The sequence below is a fragment of the Danio rerio genome, chromosome 12, assembly GCF_052040795.2.
Source record: "Danio rerio strain M-AB ecotype USA chromosome 12, GRCz13ab, whole genome shotgun sequence".
Lineage (NCBI taxonomy): Eukaryota > Metazoa > Chordata > Actinopteri > Cypriniformes > Danionidae > Danio > Danio rerio.
Window position 1 is genome coordinate 20,926,591 of NC_141032.1, and position 18,054 is coordinate 20,944,644.

At 35.3% G+C, this 18,054-nt stretch overlaps 2 protein-coding genes across 6 annotated transcripts in view; both read left to right on the forward strand.

Moving 5' to 3' along the window:
* Positions 1-8,642, forward strand: part of grid2ipb (glutamate receptor, ionotropic, delta 2 (Grid2) interacting protein, b) — a 78,673-nt gene extending 70,031 nt beyond the window's left edge. The window contains 5 exon segments of the mRNA NM_001430838.2: positions 358-444; positions 550-679; positions 3,940-4,058; positions 7,317-7,481; positions 7,568-8,642. Coding sequence (NP_001417767.2) covers positions 358-444; positions 550-679; positions 3,940-4,058; positions 7,317-7,481; positions 7,568-7,639 — 573 coding nt within the window. The 3' untranslated portion in view covers positions 7,640-8,642.
* Positions 8,643-10,823: 2,181 nt separating this feature from the next.
* LOC137490436 (uncharacterized) lies at positions 10,824-17,684 on the forward strand. Of its 5 annotated transcripts, none has more exons than XR_015504025.1 (10): positions 10,824-12,193; positions 13,324-14,061; positions 14,233-14,616; positions 14,818-14,915; positions 15,017-15,067; positions 15,205-15,586; positions 15,670-15,846; positions 16,052-16,206; positions 16,352-16,513; positions 16,607-17,684. XR_015504025.1 is itself a non-coding variant. In XM_087276145.1 (9 exons), exons 1-8 carry the CDS (start codon positions 11,953-11,955, stop codon positions 16,168-16,170), a joined length of 2,190 nt encoding a protein of 729 aa, XP_087132271.1. In that variant the 5' UTR covers positions 10,824-11,952; the 3' UTR covers positions 16,171-16,206; positions 16,352-17,684. The 5 variants fall into 5 exon arrangements, 2 of the variants coding, with proteins under 2 accessions (XP_087132271.1, XP_087132272.1); XR_015504024.1 differs by having other exon boundaries at positions 16,352-16,503; XR_015504026.1 differs by having other exon boundaries at positions 16,052-16,181; positions 16,352-16,503.
* The last annotated feature ends 370 nt before the right edge of the window (positions 17,685-18,054 follow it).

Consider the following 18,054-nt stretch of genomic DNA (forward strand, 5'->3'; position numbering starts at 1 on the left):
CGACCTTCCTGCTGTAAGGCAACAGCACTACCTACTGCGCCACTGTTTCGCCCGTAATTTCTTTTTCCCAACAAAAATGACTACTTACTCCAATTAAATTACTTTTTGCTGCAAAGAGATTGCATTTTAATTTTTAGGTTAAACACTACGTTAAACTCTGTACATAAAGTTAGTAGTTCTGCATAGATTAATTCTGAGAAGCAGAGTAATGTATTTGTTTTATATATTTATATTGCAGAATAACTTATTTTTTCAAATAATATACATGCTTAAGAAAAATGTAATTGTCTATGCATTGATTTTCATCTGTGTGTTAAGTTACTCAAAACTGATTCTTACATTATGTATGGTTTCCAGTTTGTTTTAGCAATGGGAAATTATCTGAATAATGGTCAGCCCAAGACCAATAAAACAACAGGATTCAAAATTAACTTCCTAACAGAGGTAAGTTTTGCAGTGATTTCAGACAAAACATTACTGTGTTTTTCATTCAATGTTGTTCATGTTGTTTTATTGCTTTCTTTAATTATGAACTAAAATTCCCTACAGCTAAACACAACTAAAACAGTTGATGGAAAGTCAACTTTCCTCCATATCCTTGCCAAATCACTCTGCCAACACTTCCCAGAACTCCTCGGCTTTTCCAGGGACCTCATAACAGTGCCATTAGCTGCCAAAGGTAGAGTATTGTGCCAAAACAACTTCCTGTTAGATATTTGTATTTACTATTCAATTAAAAGATTGGGGTCAGCAAGAATTAAAAATAAAAAAGGAAAAAAAACTGCAGAAACTATGATTAGAGTTCAAATAAGTATTCTGCTTTTGTATATAATTTAAAGTGTTGTTTATTTCTAAGATGACAAAGCTAACTTTCCACAGTTACTGTTTTACTAAAGCTCACATGAACCTTCAGAAATCATTCTAGCTTAATGTTGAGCAGTATAACATTTTCGAAAGGTTAAACAAACAGCATTTAGAAAAATCATTAGTAAATTATAATGTCACTTACTGTACTGGCAAGTGTTGCAGTTCCCATGTGGGGATTCTTGTCACCAGATTTGACAACTATTTTATTGATACTTTGGACAGAAGCGTCTGCCAAACGACTAAATGTATTTTTGTGACATGGAGCTGCGCTGTAAAAAATAAATGAGCAGTTTTTCGTATTTTGTGATTCATGTTTTTGCTTTTGAATTATCGGACCTTGATCTTCTAACGACATTTAAAAGTTTGAAAAAGAGACTTTTGTTAACATTTATATATATTTATTTATATTTTTATTTTTTAGTTGATCTAAACTGATTGTTGATTCTTAGTTTAATGGTTGTTCGCTCCAAAATATATCTGCATTATTTCATTGTATAAGTCATCACATGCACAATAGTCTGTTCAATTGTCAAAATTAGTCAAGGACATAATACCATAAATATCATATATGAATCTGTGGAACATTTGATACATTTATTACAGCAACTGACAGTCTAGTCAGTACTAGAACTTGACTAACAAAGGAGGAATTTCACACATCTCAGATGACCAATCAACACTGTAGGCTGCATATAACTTTCATTTATTTTTTTGTTTGTGTGCTTATATTACAGTATATTTTGTTTTATTCTGATGTATGGAGATTACTTTGTGTGTGTGTGATTAATAATGGTTACAATCTCCTTGGCAGTATGAGTGCAATGTGTGATTTCAAACCTTGGAGGCTACTCTTGAACTAAAATCCTTTTTATACATTTTAAAAATCCTATAAATTTATTTTATTTAGTTTTATACACGATTGTACGGAACCCCGGGAAGGAAGTAGTGAAGAAGAAAAAAATTGGCTGGGTAAAAAAAAAATAATGGATGAAAGAAAAAAATAGGTGGGAGGAATATATTTCTAAGTTTTTGCGTTCTCACGCAAAGTTTTGCGTTCCCTTTGCAAAAATGTTTTGCGTTTTCTCGCAATGATGTTTTGCATTCCCTCGCAAAACTGTTTCTCCACAAACACTTCCTGTTCACTTCACTCATGTAAACCCTCCCGTTTTTGGCGAAATTCTCCCATATTTTACCATTCTATCCCACTTTCTTTACATTAAATCTGTGCGTCGATCGTCGCCTTTCATATGCAACCTCTGAACCAGTGAATGCATGTATAAGCGTTGACTGACAGACGCGCTCCGAACAATAAACTGATCCCAGATCAGCGTCTGTACACGCCATTATCATATTTTTCACAATTTGGTTTATATTTGATAATTATGTGTTCTATTTTACTAAAGTAGGTGTACAAGCATACAAAATTAATCACATAACAAAGTTCACATTTTAAACAGGCTGGCAAAATCCTTAAACAAACATTTGCAATAGCCTACTTCCTAAATGACTGCTTTGAAATAAATACTTTAAATAGGGTTATCTTTAAAAACTAAACTTTAAACTATCTTTACAAATATCTTTAAAATCCATGCTTCAAATTTCCTGTTTGGTCTTGAATTTATCAATTCTAGAAGATTAGGTTAGGTTAGACTTCTATCATGTATTTTCTAGAGACAGATACTCCGCAGCGATGGACATTTTGATAACTCTGTGTGTAGGCTATATAATTTGGTCAGAAGCTGTCTCGGTTTAGGGAAGACAGGATTGTGTGGGGGTTCAATTATGAGTCCATTCTGCATGATTCCGCCTATCACTTATCCGCCTTTACTTTCTGCACGCTAATAATGGATACTATTTGAATTTTATTTTTTTATATCTTTGACTGGACCGTTCTTACAGTAGGGTCGAAATAAGGGGAAAAAAGGGACATCTGGGCACAATTACTTGGGACAAAACAACTGTTTTATTTAAAACTGAGCTAAAGCAGCTCCAAACTAGTTTAAAAGCGTCACTGTTTTTTTTTTTTTTTTTTCATCTGTGCTTTAATTTATTGAACTTTTGTCTGTTATTTTGCAGATGCACTCTTGTACAAAATCATCCCAATCAATGCAAAATGAGGAATTCTACCCAAAACAGTTATCTCGTCGTAGGAATGAAAATTATCATATGCATTTGTTTATATGTCTTTTCCACCAAAGAAGGCTCACACTAAATCCAAAGGCAGATACTGATTAGATGAGGGCCTGGTGTGTGGACTTTGGGGGTTTTACGATGTGGTCACATGTTGATTGATCAGTTTGAATGTCTCATCATTTGGGCTTTAGTCACATGGTCAAGAAAGGTACAAAATAGCTGGGAAACTCTGCTCTGTTTCTTTTTCCTGGTCTGCTTCTCTCCTGCTCTGCTCTTCTCCTGATCTTCTCTGCCTTTTTGAGGCCTACTTATACTTTGTCTCTCTCGCCGTCTCTCTCTTTTATAGTTAACTTCAATTTTACATTTATGTTTTTATCATTTTACACAATTATTTTGTAATCAATTCAGTTGTAACCAAAGAATTACTGTCATTAAATCATCTCATTTTCAAGTATTTGTAAATTACTTTTGATTTAACATCAACACTTAATTGCCCCATATTAAAATACAATACAATGACATAATATCCACGCTCTCCCACATTTAAGCTATTAACACTGCCCTTATTTCTGTTTTTTGGTATGAGATTGCAGAAGAATGGTTTGACTAGAATGTTCAGTTTTTTACCATCATGCTGATAACTTTTTAGTCATTCGGCAGAACTACAGTCGAACCGCTGTGGTTAAAACCCATTCTTACTTCGCGAACTTAAATGCATATCGATATATAATACAGAAAAACTATGTGTGTATGTGTGTAAAATGTTCTGCATCAAAATCTAAATAAGCTGAATAGATAGGAAACAAATGAAAAAGTTTGATAAAATGTGATCCAAAATAAACTTACTGACCCCAAACTTTTGGAGAAAAATATGCTGTCAATTAATTAAAGGTTGATCAATGATTGATTTGTGTGTTTGTCTGTTCACTGTAATTGCAGTCAATCAGAGGACCATTACTGCTGATCTCAGTGACGTTCACTCCACCATCCAGGACATAAGAACCGCCTGTGTGAAAATCCCAGCTACAGCAGAGGATCGATTCGCAGCCGTCATGAGTGTATCCTTAAACCCACAGCTTCTTCAGTGTAATCAGGGTTTCTGCAGCTTTCAGCATGTTCAATTTAAGACTTTTAAAGTCATTATGAATGACATTTTAGACTCAAACAGGGCTAAACGCTAAGGAGTTTTTCAAATGACCTAGTTGGAAAAGATTTATAGTTGCCCCATCAATCCTTTTAATTTAATAGTACAATAATAATTTAATCATTTAAAATTTTTATATTTTTGTTATTTCTGAGTAAAATGTTTTACATATTGTGTCAAAACAAGCAAGCTGTAGTTGTATACATACACTTTTTCAACATAACCTTTCTTAAAAATCAAAAATAAATGTTTTAAAGACTATAATAAGTGTATGCACGACATTCTGTCCAGGTCAGCATCCTCAGCAGTAAATACATGGAGAACTTTGAAACAAATGTTACTGTAAGGAAAAGAATAAAACCATTATGGTAAATAAAGTTAAAATTTACATTCTTAAAAAAAAGTTTAAAGTTTTATAATTTATTTATTGGATGGGTGTTGGCCAGATTGACCATACATGAACAAAGGAAAATTAAGACTTGTTTAAAAAAGATTTAAGACCTACAAGACAATATTTCAGTCAATTTTAAAACGTTTAAGACCTTGCAGACACCCTTTGTAATAAAGACAAAATTGAAAGCTAATTATTCAAACAGTTAAGGTCAGCTACAATCCTATAGGGCTAGTTTACCCAAAAATTTAAGTTCTGTCATACTCATGCACCCTGCTTTTCTTTCAGTGCTCTATAGTCTTTTTTTAGATCATAAAAGGAGACTTCTCTTTTTAAAGTCTTGCTCAGGCTTGTTCATTTAATGACACTGAAAAGTGACCAGCATTATAATAGTTATCCCAACTATTATTATTAATAGTTCACCCAAAAATGACAAAATTACATGTACTCACACTCACCTTGTAGATTGTAGATTTTGAGCTGAATCTGTGATCCTAGTGATTTTGTATAATGTATGTAAAAATGAACATTCAAACAAGAACAAATCAATCTCTGTAGCTCTTAATAATATAATCAAGGCTAATGAAGCAGTCTGGCTGTGCAATTAATTAAACAATATTTGCAATCAATGTTCAAAACAAGTATAGTTCAGTACATCTCTGGCTGTTGATTTGGGCTTGTTTTAATGTTTATTTTTTAATCTAAAAATCCGGTAACCATTGACTGCCATTATATAAATAACCAAAAACCACAAATTCATAAGCATCAGTACGCTGTGTATTTTAAATAGTGTTTCTTAACAGTTATGATGTAACAAAGTCTTGTTTACTCAAATCATGTTGCAATTTGATATGCGCTCCTAATCAATGATTCGAAACAAAAGATTCATTAAGTTTTCGGAGCGCTTCAAAAGCATCCATCACTGCTATACACTGCTGTTATGTAATGGAGCACGAGCAAGATAAAGAAGAACATGCACTAGGGCTGCACAAGATATCGTTTCAGCATCAATATCACAATGTGCACATCTGCAGTAGTCACATCACAGGATCGGCAATGTTGAGTTATGATTATAGTTGACCATGAGAAACACATGAGTGTAGTTATTGCTGACTTTAACCAAAATGGAGTGAACGTTTTTCATTTGCACAATTTAGCTCAATATATTTTGTTTAATAACTTTTATTGAATTAGTTATGTCAGTAAAGAGTTTGCAGTGTTATTTTCTATTTTATTGTTTTAATTACACAGTTACACAATGTACACAGTTTATTTCTGTGAACAGTTTATTTCACTTTTATCTTAGCTTATATGATATGGATGTATTTGCTTGCAATTTGTTTACTTGCTTTTATGCATGATTCACTTCCCTACAGAATCATGCCAGCCTTTCTACAGTAATACATTCCTTCTAAATAGCAGTGTTCCAGTCATCCGGGGAAATTGTGTATGTATTACAATATTCATTGCAGAAAAAGAAAACATCGCAATGTCAGATTCTGTCCAATATCGTGCAGCCCTAGCATACACATTAGCATCATCAGGGATGCAGTAGCATCTGTTTCATTTTTGTGTGAACTACACTCTTATAAATAAAGATTCTATATTGGAATCAGTGAAGAACTTTGACATCCATAGAAACTTTACATTTCACAAACGATTATTAGAAATGTAAAAAAATTAAAGTATTTGAAGGTATGGTTCACACAAAACTGAAAATGTACTCATTATTTACTCACCCTCAAGTGGGTGCAAACCTTTCTGCGTTTCTTTATTCTCTCACACAGACACACAAAAAATATATTTTGTAGAATATTAGAAACCAGTAACAATTGACATGATCTATGGCGTATGAAAAATTTTCAAGTGAAGGGTGAGTAAATGATGAAAGAATTTTCAGGTTTGAGTGAATCTGTTTAAGCAAAGTGTGTGAACACTCACTGTATGTGCTGGAACAGCAAATCCCTTTAAGTGAAGTTTGTTTAAACTAATTTACAGAGGAGCATGTGATATGATTGACTGCAGCTGGTCCCTATCAGTAATCATTAGCTAGCCAATTAGATTATTCTAAATTTAACATACTGTAAATATCCAGCCTAAAGCTGCGGTCATATAGGACTTTTCTCCCCATTATCTTCCATTCATACACACGCGAATGCGTCAGACTGGAAACAAGCTTGTGCGACAAGTTTCACAGTTCGCTGCATTGCAAAGTTCAAGCTTGGTGCACTGTGACTTGCGAAATTGCATCATGTGACTGCATGAGACCAATCGAAGATGAAAACATGATCTCTCTACAGGGGCACGGCTAGGGGAGCAGGTTTGGAAGATTCTAAGGCCTATACATTTATAGGGCCCCCCGAGATATTATCAAGGGCCTGTACACCCCAATCAGGTTCATCCAAAATCCACCACCACAGCTGTCAATATTAATCAAGGACTAGGCTTAATAAATCGGGGGGAGCTCTCTAGAACTACCCAATCTAGGGCTCATCTATCTCCGAGCTCAGGGTTCTCTTCTGGGACAGCATGCCAAACCTTGCTAACACCATCTAGCGTTATCTAAATGTGAACTCTTGAAAAAAGATTCATTGGCACTGATGGCTCCATGACGAATGCTTTAAAAGCTGTGGAATCCTTCCATTGCACAGAAAGTTCTTTAGAGTAAAACTTGTATTGCAAAATTAATTTACATTACTACAAACCCCTGTCTGAAGCATTTATTTTTAAGACTGTATGCTGTAAAAAACATATGGAAACTGGCCTTGACCTTTCTATTAGAGCTTTCTGGAAAACTGTCATCCAGCGGTTCAATCCCTCGACTCCTTGCAGCAAAGAGCGATGGACGAGTTTCATAAAGTGGCCTCTTACTTTGGAGAGGACAGTAAGGTCACAACCACAGAGACCTTCTTCGGCATCTTCGCTGAGTTCATTTCCAAATTTGAGGTGAGTTCTTATTAAATCCTGACTTTTTTGCCACACGTGCGAGGAGGACACCTGAAGTGAGCGTTTGCTGTGTTTCTGTTCAATAGAGAGCACTGAGTGAAACACAAGGAACAGAAAACCCCAAAAGCCCACGAATCGCCTCACCGCTGGCATGGTGAAAACCCTCGACATCTGCAGAACGCCCATGTGCCAATAACAAGGAGAATCTGATAATGTGGAAGGAAACATCATTACTTTAAATATCTTAGATGAATCAACAATATCTTTAAAATAAAGAACATACTTCTATATTTTATACAATGTTTCAGGTGTTATATAAACTATATTAATATAAGATAACTATCAATGATTTAGTTTTGAGATTTCCCGCTGCTAGAGAAGGTGATCACTTTAGGTGGATTGATGGTATTTTTGATGGTTTATTTTGGTACCGAGGTGAATGAATGTCTTCATGATGAACTTACTCATCCTCAAGCCAAATGTATTGTAACACACACACACACACACACACACAATTCTTCACAGTATAAGTGTTTATTGTTGTACTCCATTATGATAGAACAAGAGTCGCCCTTCATATGGGGAGAGAAAATGATTTTCAAGCTCACTGATCAATTGTAATATTTTGCGAGACGTCATAAAATTGGTTTCGGCTATGAAATAAAGATGCTGAAGTTTGACATGATGAAAGGATGGAAGTGTAAACATATCATCTGTGTTCAGTATGTAGCTTTGTCAGATTTTTAGGTAGCTAGCTGCTGTTGTTTAAGGTTACATAATGCATTTCTTCCTGATGTCTTCTGTTCTGAACAAATGCATGATTTTCCTTATTGCCGGTCTTTGCGTCATCTGTGTGGGTTTCTTTCTCCAAGTCAACATTTCTTTAAATCAAAGATGATCTATGAGGAGAAAAGTCTACAGTTTGCATGTAGCAGAGTATTTTTATGTAACGTGTTTCTGTATATTGATTTGTTATATTGAACATGTTCTACCAAATTAATTAGTTGTAAATGAATATTTGTGTACAAATTGTTGCTGTGACTAGCCTAGTGTTTTCCTGAGCAGTTCTATATCGCCTTTAATATCATCGGGCTACATAATGAAGCGTTTTAATGAGATGTCTAATTTGTTTTGCCTGAATAAATACGCTTTCACTGACAATCATCTCTGTGTAATTATGTTCTACTTTAACTGTAATGACTATAAGCTAAAACAACAGTTTTTCTCTCATTAAGAAAGGAATGCAGCAGGAAACTTTTCACAAAGAGTAGTTGCTACACATACGCACACATATATATATATATATATATATATATATATATATATATATATATATATATATATATATATATATATATATATATATATATATATATATATATATACAGTTTTATGCAGAAGTTTGGACACCCTTAATTATTATAATTGCAAGTCATAGTCTGCTGGCCTTTCAAATCAGCAATTTCTTTTGCATATATTTTAAAACTTATGAAAAAGAAACATTTCAGTTGTGACAACATTTATTGAGTCAACAGACAGGTTGTATAATATATTTATATATGTGCAGAAACCCAGATGAATTTATCAATCAGTCACAACAGACTCGGCCATCTAACCCATCAGAGCAGGATCTTAAAAGCATGAACCTACAAATGATTTCTCTGAGACTCTTTGAGAAGTGTGAAATAAAATGTCCTTTCACAGCAGCATGAACAAATTTACATCATGACTGAATGTTTTTTTAAAGGTGAGAACTTCTGCTGTTCTCTGATTTAAAATTCAATTAGTTCAAGTATATCTCTTTTCCAGACCACACAGCAGTGTTTTTATCAGGATGGACCACTAAAGTATGGAGATCAGAATCTGGCAATGTTGTTAATAGAAGATTCCTTCATTCTAATGCAGCCATTGACTCCACTGATGGCCACTGCAGGACCTGAATAACACTAGCAAACAAGGGAAAAGCACATCCAGCAGCACTATTTTAAAGGGGTAAATCCTGCAGGCCCGGAGACCCAACTGCACGCTCAGACCTGCGCGCACAGACCTGCACTTCCAGACCAGACAGTGCCCCCTGCTGTTAGATTGGGTGAAGTGGCAGGTACGGAGACCAGCACTTTCCAGCAAGTAGCAACATCAGAAACGCCAGTAAGGTTATTGATTATTAAAGCGATTCCTGAAAATTACCAAGTTTTATGGCATAAATCAATGTGGTGTAAATTGACACTAATTTTGATAAAATCAAACACTGAAATAATTGTTTGTTAGTGTAATATAAGAGCATTATTTTATGGTATTTACAGCTTGATCTTATTTTATGTATTATTGTACCAATCTGGGACAATTTTTTAGCAATGTTTTTTGGCAAAATAAAAAAAAACTTTAAAGTAAAAATGTTAAAATAAAATGTATAATATATAGCGCAATTATTATTTGTAACATATTTTAGTGCTGTATAGGTCTACTGTACACGTATTATCTATCTGAAAGTGCTACCAAAGACAATAACAGTAACACAATAACAGTTTATCAATTATTTATAAGTTCTGTAATAATTACAAACACATTTTTTGGAAATCAAAATATCAGTTAATCTGCATAGAATTTACAATATGAGCTCTCTTAGGTGAAATCAAAAATAATTTGCTTGTGGTGTGTATTTTTTCCCAGATTGATATTACAATTTAAAAAGTGGGTCTTTGCCAACACTAATACACCAAAGACTGCAAATATTTCCAGTTTTTTTGCTCTAGAAATGAAAAATCTCCCCAATAAGAATGTAAAGCATTTATTTTATTTAATGTTACTTTCTACGTAAAAAATAATAACTACTTCAATTAATATTTTTCACCATTTTTCTATGCATTGTTTACAACTTGACTTGTAGAACCTCATGATAAAGTACACAAAAATAAAGTTTGTTGTGAGAAAATTACTCAGAGTACTATAATTTATTGTATGTGAAGAAATGTATTGTATATGAAGATAATATTCATTTCCTCAACTCAATACGAAACAGTGATAAATCCTTAATGATAAAAAACAACAACAAATGTCTGAAAATATTGAAGTAACTGAACAATATCTATTTACAAATACAATTAATAAAAATACAACAGAATTAATGCATTAAATCAAAAATCTAGTATGTTTAATATTTCATATAGCCTATAATATATTCAATCATAGCCTGGGTCCCCTGCTTACTTCATTCGCTTTATTCTGATCTGATATTAATCCAGTCGCTCAAACCATTTTCAGATTGCGGTCTGGGACACACTCCAGACGACACTGGACAGGTCTAATTAATGTTTTTTTTTTTTTGTTTTTTTTTTTAACACAAAATGAATTTAAATGAAATAAATGACGAACTGGGGATAATCTGACCTGCATGCGCCTGTTTAGAGAACACCTATAGTTGCGCTTTTACAGCCAAACACACGTGAAGTGCAAAATAAATCAAGACACATTTACTATAAGCATTAGACATGTGTTCTGACTTTCCTTCATCTGCCAAAAAAAAAAAAAAAAAAAAAAAAAAAAAGCCAACTAGTCCTTTTCAACTACACGATCTTTAGGCTAATAAGCATTTTCTCTTCATTCGTTGTTTTTACTTTTGTTTCTTTAAGTATTTTTTTTTTCGTTTTATTATTATTTAATTTCACTTAATTCGTTTTTATTTTTTAGTACACTTACACTATGATCAAATTAAAATGTTAATTTATATCAAATAGCAGCTGTTGTTTAACACAAAACCATGAATAAAAAGTATCCAGCACCAAAAGCAGTCCATAAATCAACACGTTTTAAATAGAGTTTTATATAATAAATCAAATCCACTGATAATGATCATATTTTAGCGATAATATAATGATTGTCATTACTAGTGAATTTGACTCATTTACAAGACAAGCATAAAAAAGGGAAGGACATTATTATAATTTTTACTGTTGTTTTTGTTTTATTACTCAGATGGCCAATTTCTAGTGAGGTTATTTGTGCGGTCCAGTTTGTTATTTGCCTAATAATTCATAAAACATTTTTTCTTTCTCTTGTAGACTAAAAATTTATTGACTATTTTAGCCCAACCCTTCATATTTCGTATTCAACCTTTTACATGTGAAACACAAATGTCCACTTATTATTGACTGTGACATAAAACTTTAATACATGTTTGTAAATTTATTGATAAATACATTTAATCCATGCTTGTGTACTTTGATGTAAGATAATGAATGTATCTTCACTGGTGCTGCTCGTACAGCTGCCGTTTATACTGATAGAAGTCGACAGTAATTGCTGAAGCTTTCATCGTGGTACTGTATATGTCATACATTATCTGCTATAAATTTTTATTTTCTGAAAAAAAAAAACAGCAACTGAGTTGTGGAGCTCAACAAAACTTAACCGATCAGAGCGCCATCTTGTATCAACCCGCACATCTCACCTCACCGATGATGACATAAATAGAATGCCGTTACATCATAGAAAAGAATGCAGTTCAGAATTTCCTCAGAGTGACAAACGAACTAGTACAGTGAACAGTGATTTAATGACTTTAGCGACTTGTTTTGCATCTCAAATGGCAAATAACATGTCAGCTGCATTATTTACTCGACTTAATTTGATTAAGCCTGTATTTGTCAACGATAATCATCAGAGTGACACGATGGCTTCTCCTACACCTCCTACCATGATGAGAAGCCCAACAGGTGAGATGAGAGTTTACAAAAACAGTGTGTTTCCATGTATTATTTATTAAAAAGTATAATAATAATACTAATATATCGTCATATAAGGCGACTTACAGACTTAAGAGGCAAATATTCAACCTCTCGTGTTTGTAATTGCTTTGTGCAGTTCTTATTTTGTATATTTTATGACTTTGTGATTGAGCCCTGCTGTTATTTTATGTATTTACATTCTGGCTTTTAACTTTCTCTTTTCCACTGAACAAAAATTGTGCTTTGTTAATGTTTCTGATAAAAAATAAAAATAAAAACATTTTAATAATACTTTAATTTAAATCCTATGTGTAAACTTGCACAGCAATTTTCTTATTTTTGATGGTGTGGAGGAATATTTGTATATTTTAGCAAACTAAGTGAGAATATTATATTCAAGTCTTTATTTGTTCAAGCACGGATGAATTGATAAATGTCTAGAGCTCTGTTCCTGTAACTGAAGTTCTGGAGCAAGACTTCTTTTTTCATTTGTATTTCTAAGACCGATTGTTAAATGTTTAAAGTTATAATTTACTCACAGATTTCTTAACTGAAGCTTCACAGCGAGAGAAATTGTTCTCTTTGAGTTTGACGATTGCTAATGGAAAGCTAAAAATTGTTGATTTAGTTTCATTAGTTTGTTTGTGGTGGAGAAGTGGTGCTTGAGGAAGAATGTAGATGTACTGACAAAAAAAATAAAAGGCCACATAAATTTGATTAAACATTGTGATGGTGATTGTTAAATAGCTCAAACTATAACTGGTAAAACTCAGAATATTGACTCAAAATCAGTTATTATAATAGTTTGCATTTTGTGTGAGCAGGAGTGAAATGTTTATTTTTGCTAAATAGTTGCTTACAGGATTTTTCCTGGTGTCTAATATGGACTTACCGACTATTTGTCAGTTTGTGTTTGTCATTTTACATCATATTAATGATTTGCAGTTCCACATAATTTATTTTAGTTTTCAAACATTTTCTATTATAATTGTACAATTGCTATTGTTGTTTCTTTTGTGTGATTGTCTTTATATTTCAAATTTTCAGCAGTTTGTCTATTTTAAACCTGTGGTTAAAGAGTTTTTGTAATATTTCCCTGTTCATTTTCTTTACTTTAGAAAACCCAGAGAAAGGGAGGAAAGGGAATAAAGCCTCTGCTTTCTTTAAGAGAGCATGGAAGGCTGCAAAGCGCCCTTTCCTTTGCTGTGACCGGAAAAGAGTGGTTCCCTTTGAACCACAGTCGGATATCAACGATTTCGAGCATCTGCCTGTTCCAGGTCCCTCCAGGACAGTCACAGCACATGCAGACCTTGAGCCTGTGTGGCAGCCAGGCCAGGTCTGTGAAGATCCTCAGCCGTTGAGTGTTCCGGCCCCCTCCAGCATCAAGCAAACTGCAGATGTGCCGAATGCAGATCCGGCCTGTCCTGAGTCCTCAACGGCCCTCACAGGTCATGTTGACACTGAGCTGGTGTGTCTGCCAGTCCAGGTCTGCGACCGTCTGGAGTCGTTGGCTGTTCCAGGACCATCCAGGATCAAGTCAACGACCGTCGCAGATCATGTTGATCCTGAGCAGATGCGTCCGCCAGTTCAGATCTGTGATGATCCTCAGCCGTTGAGTGTTCCAGGCCCCTCCAGGATCAAGCAAACAGCAGATCCGGCCCGTCCTGAGTCCTCAACGGCCCTCACAGGTCATGTTGACACTGAGCTGGTGTGTCTGCCAGGCCAGATCTGGGAAGATCCTCAGCCAATCAATGTCCATGGCCTCACCAATATTAAGAAAATGACGGATGCAGATTTGGCTTGTCCTGAGTCGCCTCTGTCTGTTCAAGACCCCTCTAAAATTGATGGGACTGATGGTGAGTTACCCTGAATTTGGTTCATTTTATTTCTGCCATCTGTTATTTTTATGCTTTGTTGTTTTTAGCTTGTAAATCTGACAGTGTCATTTGTTGTACTGTTGGTTGTTTATTATTTAGTAGCTGCAGCTCCGTTCATGGAGATGTTTCTGATTGTTTTCTTCATTTTAGAAAAACCCGAGAAGAGAAGGAAAAGGAAAAGAGTCTCTGCTTTCTTTAAGAGAGTATGGAAGGCTGCAACGCGCCCTTTCCTGTGCTGTGACACAGATATAGTCCAGCATCTTACACCAGAGCCAGAGTCAAAGCCCGAGCCTGAGCCAGAGTCAGAGCCCAAGCCCGAGCCCGAGCCCGAGCCCGAGTCCGAGCCTAAGTCAGCGCCAGAGTATGAGCCCAAGCTCAGGCCAGAGTCCGAGCCAGAGCTGGAGTATGAAGCGGACGTTGAGGCAGTGCCTGTTGAAATTATGCCTGAAATTGCTGAACCCACTGACCCTGAGTCAGTATGTCTGCCAGGCCCGGCTCCTGAGGAGCCTAAAGAGGCTTCTGGGCCCCCTCGTAGTAAGTCATCATTTCCTTCTATTTTCTGTAATTCATAATTATTATAAATTAGTAACCAATTTACTCCTGCAATTCTGATGGAAGTTACTGCTTTCAGCTTATTGCATTAGATCCAGATTTAAAGGATTTATTAGTCATTTATTTGATCCGTTTTATACCAAACAATCCAAGTAAATCTCCCTGCTTTTTTCTGTGTTTCAGGATTTGATCTGTCTCATTTTGAAGTAGAAAACTTGATTGGACAAGGAGCTTTTGGCCAGGTGTTTGTGGCATCTCACAAACTTCGTAAAAGTGAAAAGGTAGAGAACTAGTTTTTAAATTCAGTCAACATTTTCCTCCTGATTATTTATTATTAATAATTTGTTGTCTTTAATTTAATTAGTTGTTTTTTTCTCCGCAGGTTGCCCTGAAGTTTATCAACAAGCGTAAACAGGCCCACTATCTCAAGACTGTAAGTTGAATAATTCACACAACAATGAAAATGTGCTGACCATTTACTCATCCTTCACTTGTGTCGTACCTGTCTGGACCACCTTACTGGTTTTCAACATTCTTTGGTAATATCTTTGAAATCTGTTTTTTTTCTAGGATGGTCATTCCACACCTGTGCTTGCGGAAGTGGCAATGATGCTTAAGTTGATGAATGCTCCACAATGTCCAAACATCATCGAATTATACGACTGGGTTGAGAATGAAAAGAACTTCATTCTCAGTCTGGAGTACGCAGAGTCATGCCAGACCTTGTATGAGTACATCACAGATATATTTGAGATTGAAGAAAACCGAGCACGCCGGTTAATGCATCAGTTCATCCAAGCTGTAATGTTCTGCGCTGAGCGTGGAGTTTTCCATGGGGATATACACACAGAGAACATCCTGGTGACTAAACCCCGATCAGAGCTCAAATTGATCGACTTTGGTTGTGCTCAGCCAATTACCCACAAGCCTTTCAATAGCAATCAATATCGAGGTGAGTTGGCATTTTGTGTTAGTTTCTTTGGTCACAGTATTGTCTTATGAAATGACTGAATTCTGAAAACGTCTCTCTTACAGGAGTTGGATTTTACACGCCACCTGAGGTTTTTAGGCGTCGCACATTCCATGCTTACCCGGCATACGTCTGGACGATAGGCCTCGTGCTGTATGAAATAATGCATGGACGAATGGCTTTTTATGACAGACAATCAATAATGTTTGGCTCCATTAGGATGGAATCCAGGTTATCTACAGGTAAGCAGACACCTCTGCACAATCTCAGCCTCAGTGACAATAAAATATGTCAGTCACGAGTAAAAAAGGATTAAATATAATGGTTCCTTTAGATATAAAAGTTTTTTAATTGTGGATGTTTTGTAATTTGATGTAGTAAGATTTAAACAAATTCATGAATCTTGAGTATGCTGACATATTTCACATTCTCTGTGTCACTTTTCAGTATGCCAGGACCTGATTTCCCAGTGTTTAGTCCGTGATCCAGTTAAACGAATAAAGTTACATCAGGTAGAAAAGCACCAATGGTTCAATCCAACGACCCCAGATCCTGTGGAGCTGTAAGGCAAGAGGAGGTAGAGGAACACACCGAGCACAAAAGTACATCTTCATTTCTTTCTTTGCTTCATGCTATTCCTGTTGTTTTCTCTTCTGCTCTTCTAGAGTCACAAGTCTTATTTGACAGCTCTTCATATCACTGCTTAAATAACTTTGTGTTATTTCTGAATGTTTTTCTTCATTTTAGAAAAAACTAAAGAAGCAAGAAAGAGGAGAGCAGCATTTCCAGAAATTTCACAAGACTGTTAAAGTTATTAATTACTCCCTCATGTCAATCCAAACCTCTAAGACCTTACTTTTCTTCTGTGTCAGTTCATGACGTGTGTTGACGAGAGCTCTGTCCTGCACTGTATGTGTGTCGCACTGCTGACGTTTACCTCAGATGTGCCCACGCTTTGTTTAAATGAGAGGAAGTCGCGCAGGCCTCGGGGTTAAACATCAGCAGTGCGACACACACAGTGCAGTACAGCACTTCTGAAGTCCTTATTTCTGTTTCATTATTTTTGTGTTTTTTTTTCTGCATTAAAGAAGTTTTGTTCCAAACCCCTGACACCTTTCCTCATCTTCAGAAAACAAATGAAAATATTTGAGATTAAATCAAATCATCAAACCATGAGAGCTCTGTCCTGAACTGTATGTGTGTCCACTGCTGACGTTTACCTCAGATGTGCCCACGTATTGTTTAAATTAGAGGAAGTCGCGCAGGCCTCAGGGTTAAACATCAGCAGTGCAACACACATACAGTGCACTAAGCTCTTCTGAATGTGCGGTTTGAGGGTCAGAGAGCTCTCAGATTTCATCTCAAATGTTTTAATTTGTGTTCTCAATATTAACTAAAATGATAATAATAATGAAACAATGAAATTATAATGAAAATAAACCTAGGACATGAGGTGAGTAATTAATGACAATAATGGTAATTAATGGTGCCGTGACCGCAGCTCTGCACAAGACCTTTGGCCAGAGGAGAAATGGTCGTACCCAACTGAGCCTGGTTTCTCTCGAGGTTTTTTTCCTTCACTTTTGTCAATTGGTGAAGTTTTGTTCCTCGCCACTGTCGCCGCTGGCTTGCTTGGTTGGGACTTGTGGAGCTGCGCATCCATGGATTTGCTCTTCAGTGTTTGGACTTTTAGCAGTGACAATTAAACCACGCTGAACTGAACTCCAACTGTGAAAACTGGACTGACCCAGTTTCAATTTACTTCTATGTTAAGCTGCTTTGACGCAATCCACATTGTAAAAGCGCTATAGAAATGAAGATGAATTGAACTGAATTAATGATAAAACTCCTTCAGGAAATCCAGTGCTGTCACAGTTTTCTCCTCTAAAATGTCATCAAAGATCTGCTCAACTATTTTCTACCTCATAAATGAATCTGGTGTTCTGTCATAAGAGAGACTGATTGTTTTATAATTAAGTGTTCATAATTGTTTTGTAATGAATTGTTCTTTGAATTGTTTTGTGATGATGAATTGCTTTTGTATATTGTTAATAATTCAGATAAAATCCTGTGAATCAAACTGAAGCTCTGATCATCATTTCTGTGAGTTTTCTAAATGACTCCTTACTCAATTAAAGAGACAGTTCTCCCTCAACTATCTTCTCAAGTGCTTCTAAACCTACGAGGTTCTTTCCTCTGTTGAAGACTGAAGAAGATACAAATCTGAAAATCGATGTCCACAGTAGGAAAACAAATACAATGGAAGTTAATAGTTACAGGTTTCCAGCATTTTTCAAAATATCTTCTTTTGTGTATAACAGAAGAAACCCATAGTAAGGGCTGAGTAAAAGATGACAGAATATTCATTATTGGCTGAAGGAATTTCTTTGACAAACCAGTAGTGCCATATACTATGTTTACTATGATTTAACACTAATTTGTGGAGCCTG

Excerpts from the sequence above, each read along its gene's own strand:
- LOC137490436 (XM_087276145.1), top strand. The coding sequence starts at position 11,953 with ATGCCGTTACATCATAGAAAAGAATGCAGTTCAGAATTTCCTCAGAGT. Across the intron at positions 14,062-14,232 it reads TAAAATTGATGGGACTGATG|AAAAACCCGAGAAGAGAAGG; the intron begins GTGAGTTACCCT and ends TCTTCATTTTAG. Across the intron at positions 15,587-15,669 it reads CAATAGCAATCAATATCGAG|GAGTTGGATTTTACACGCCA; the intron begins GTGAGTTGGCAT and ends TCTCTCTTACAG.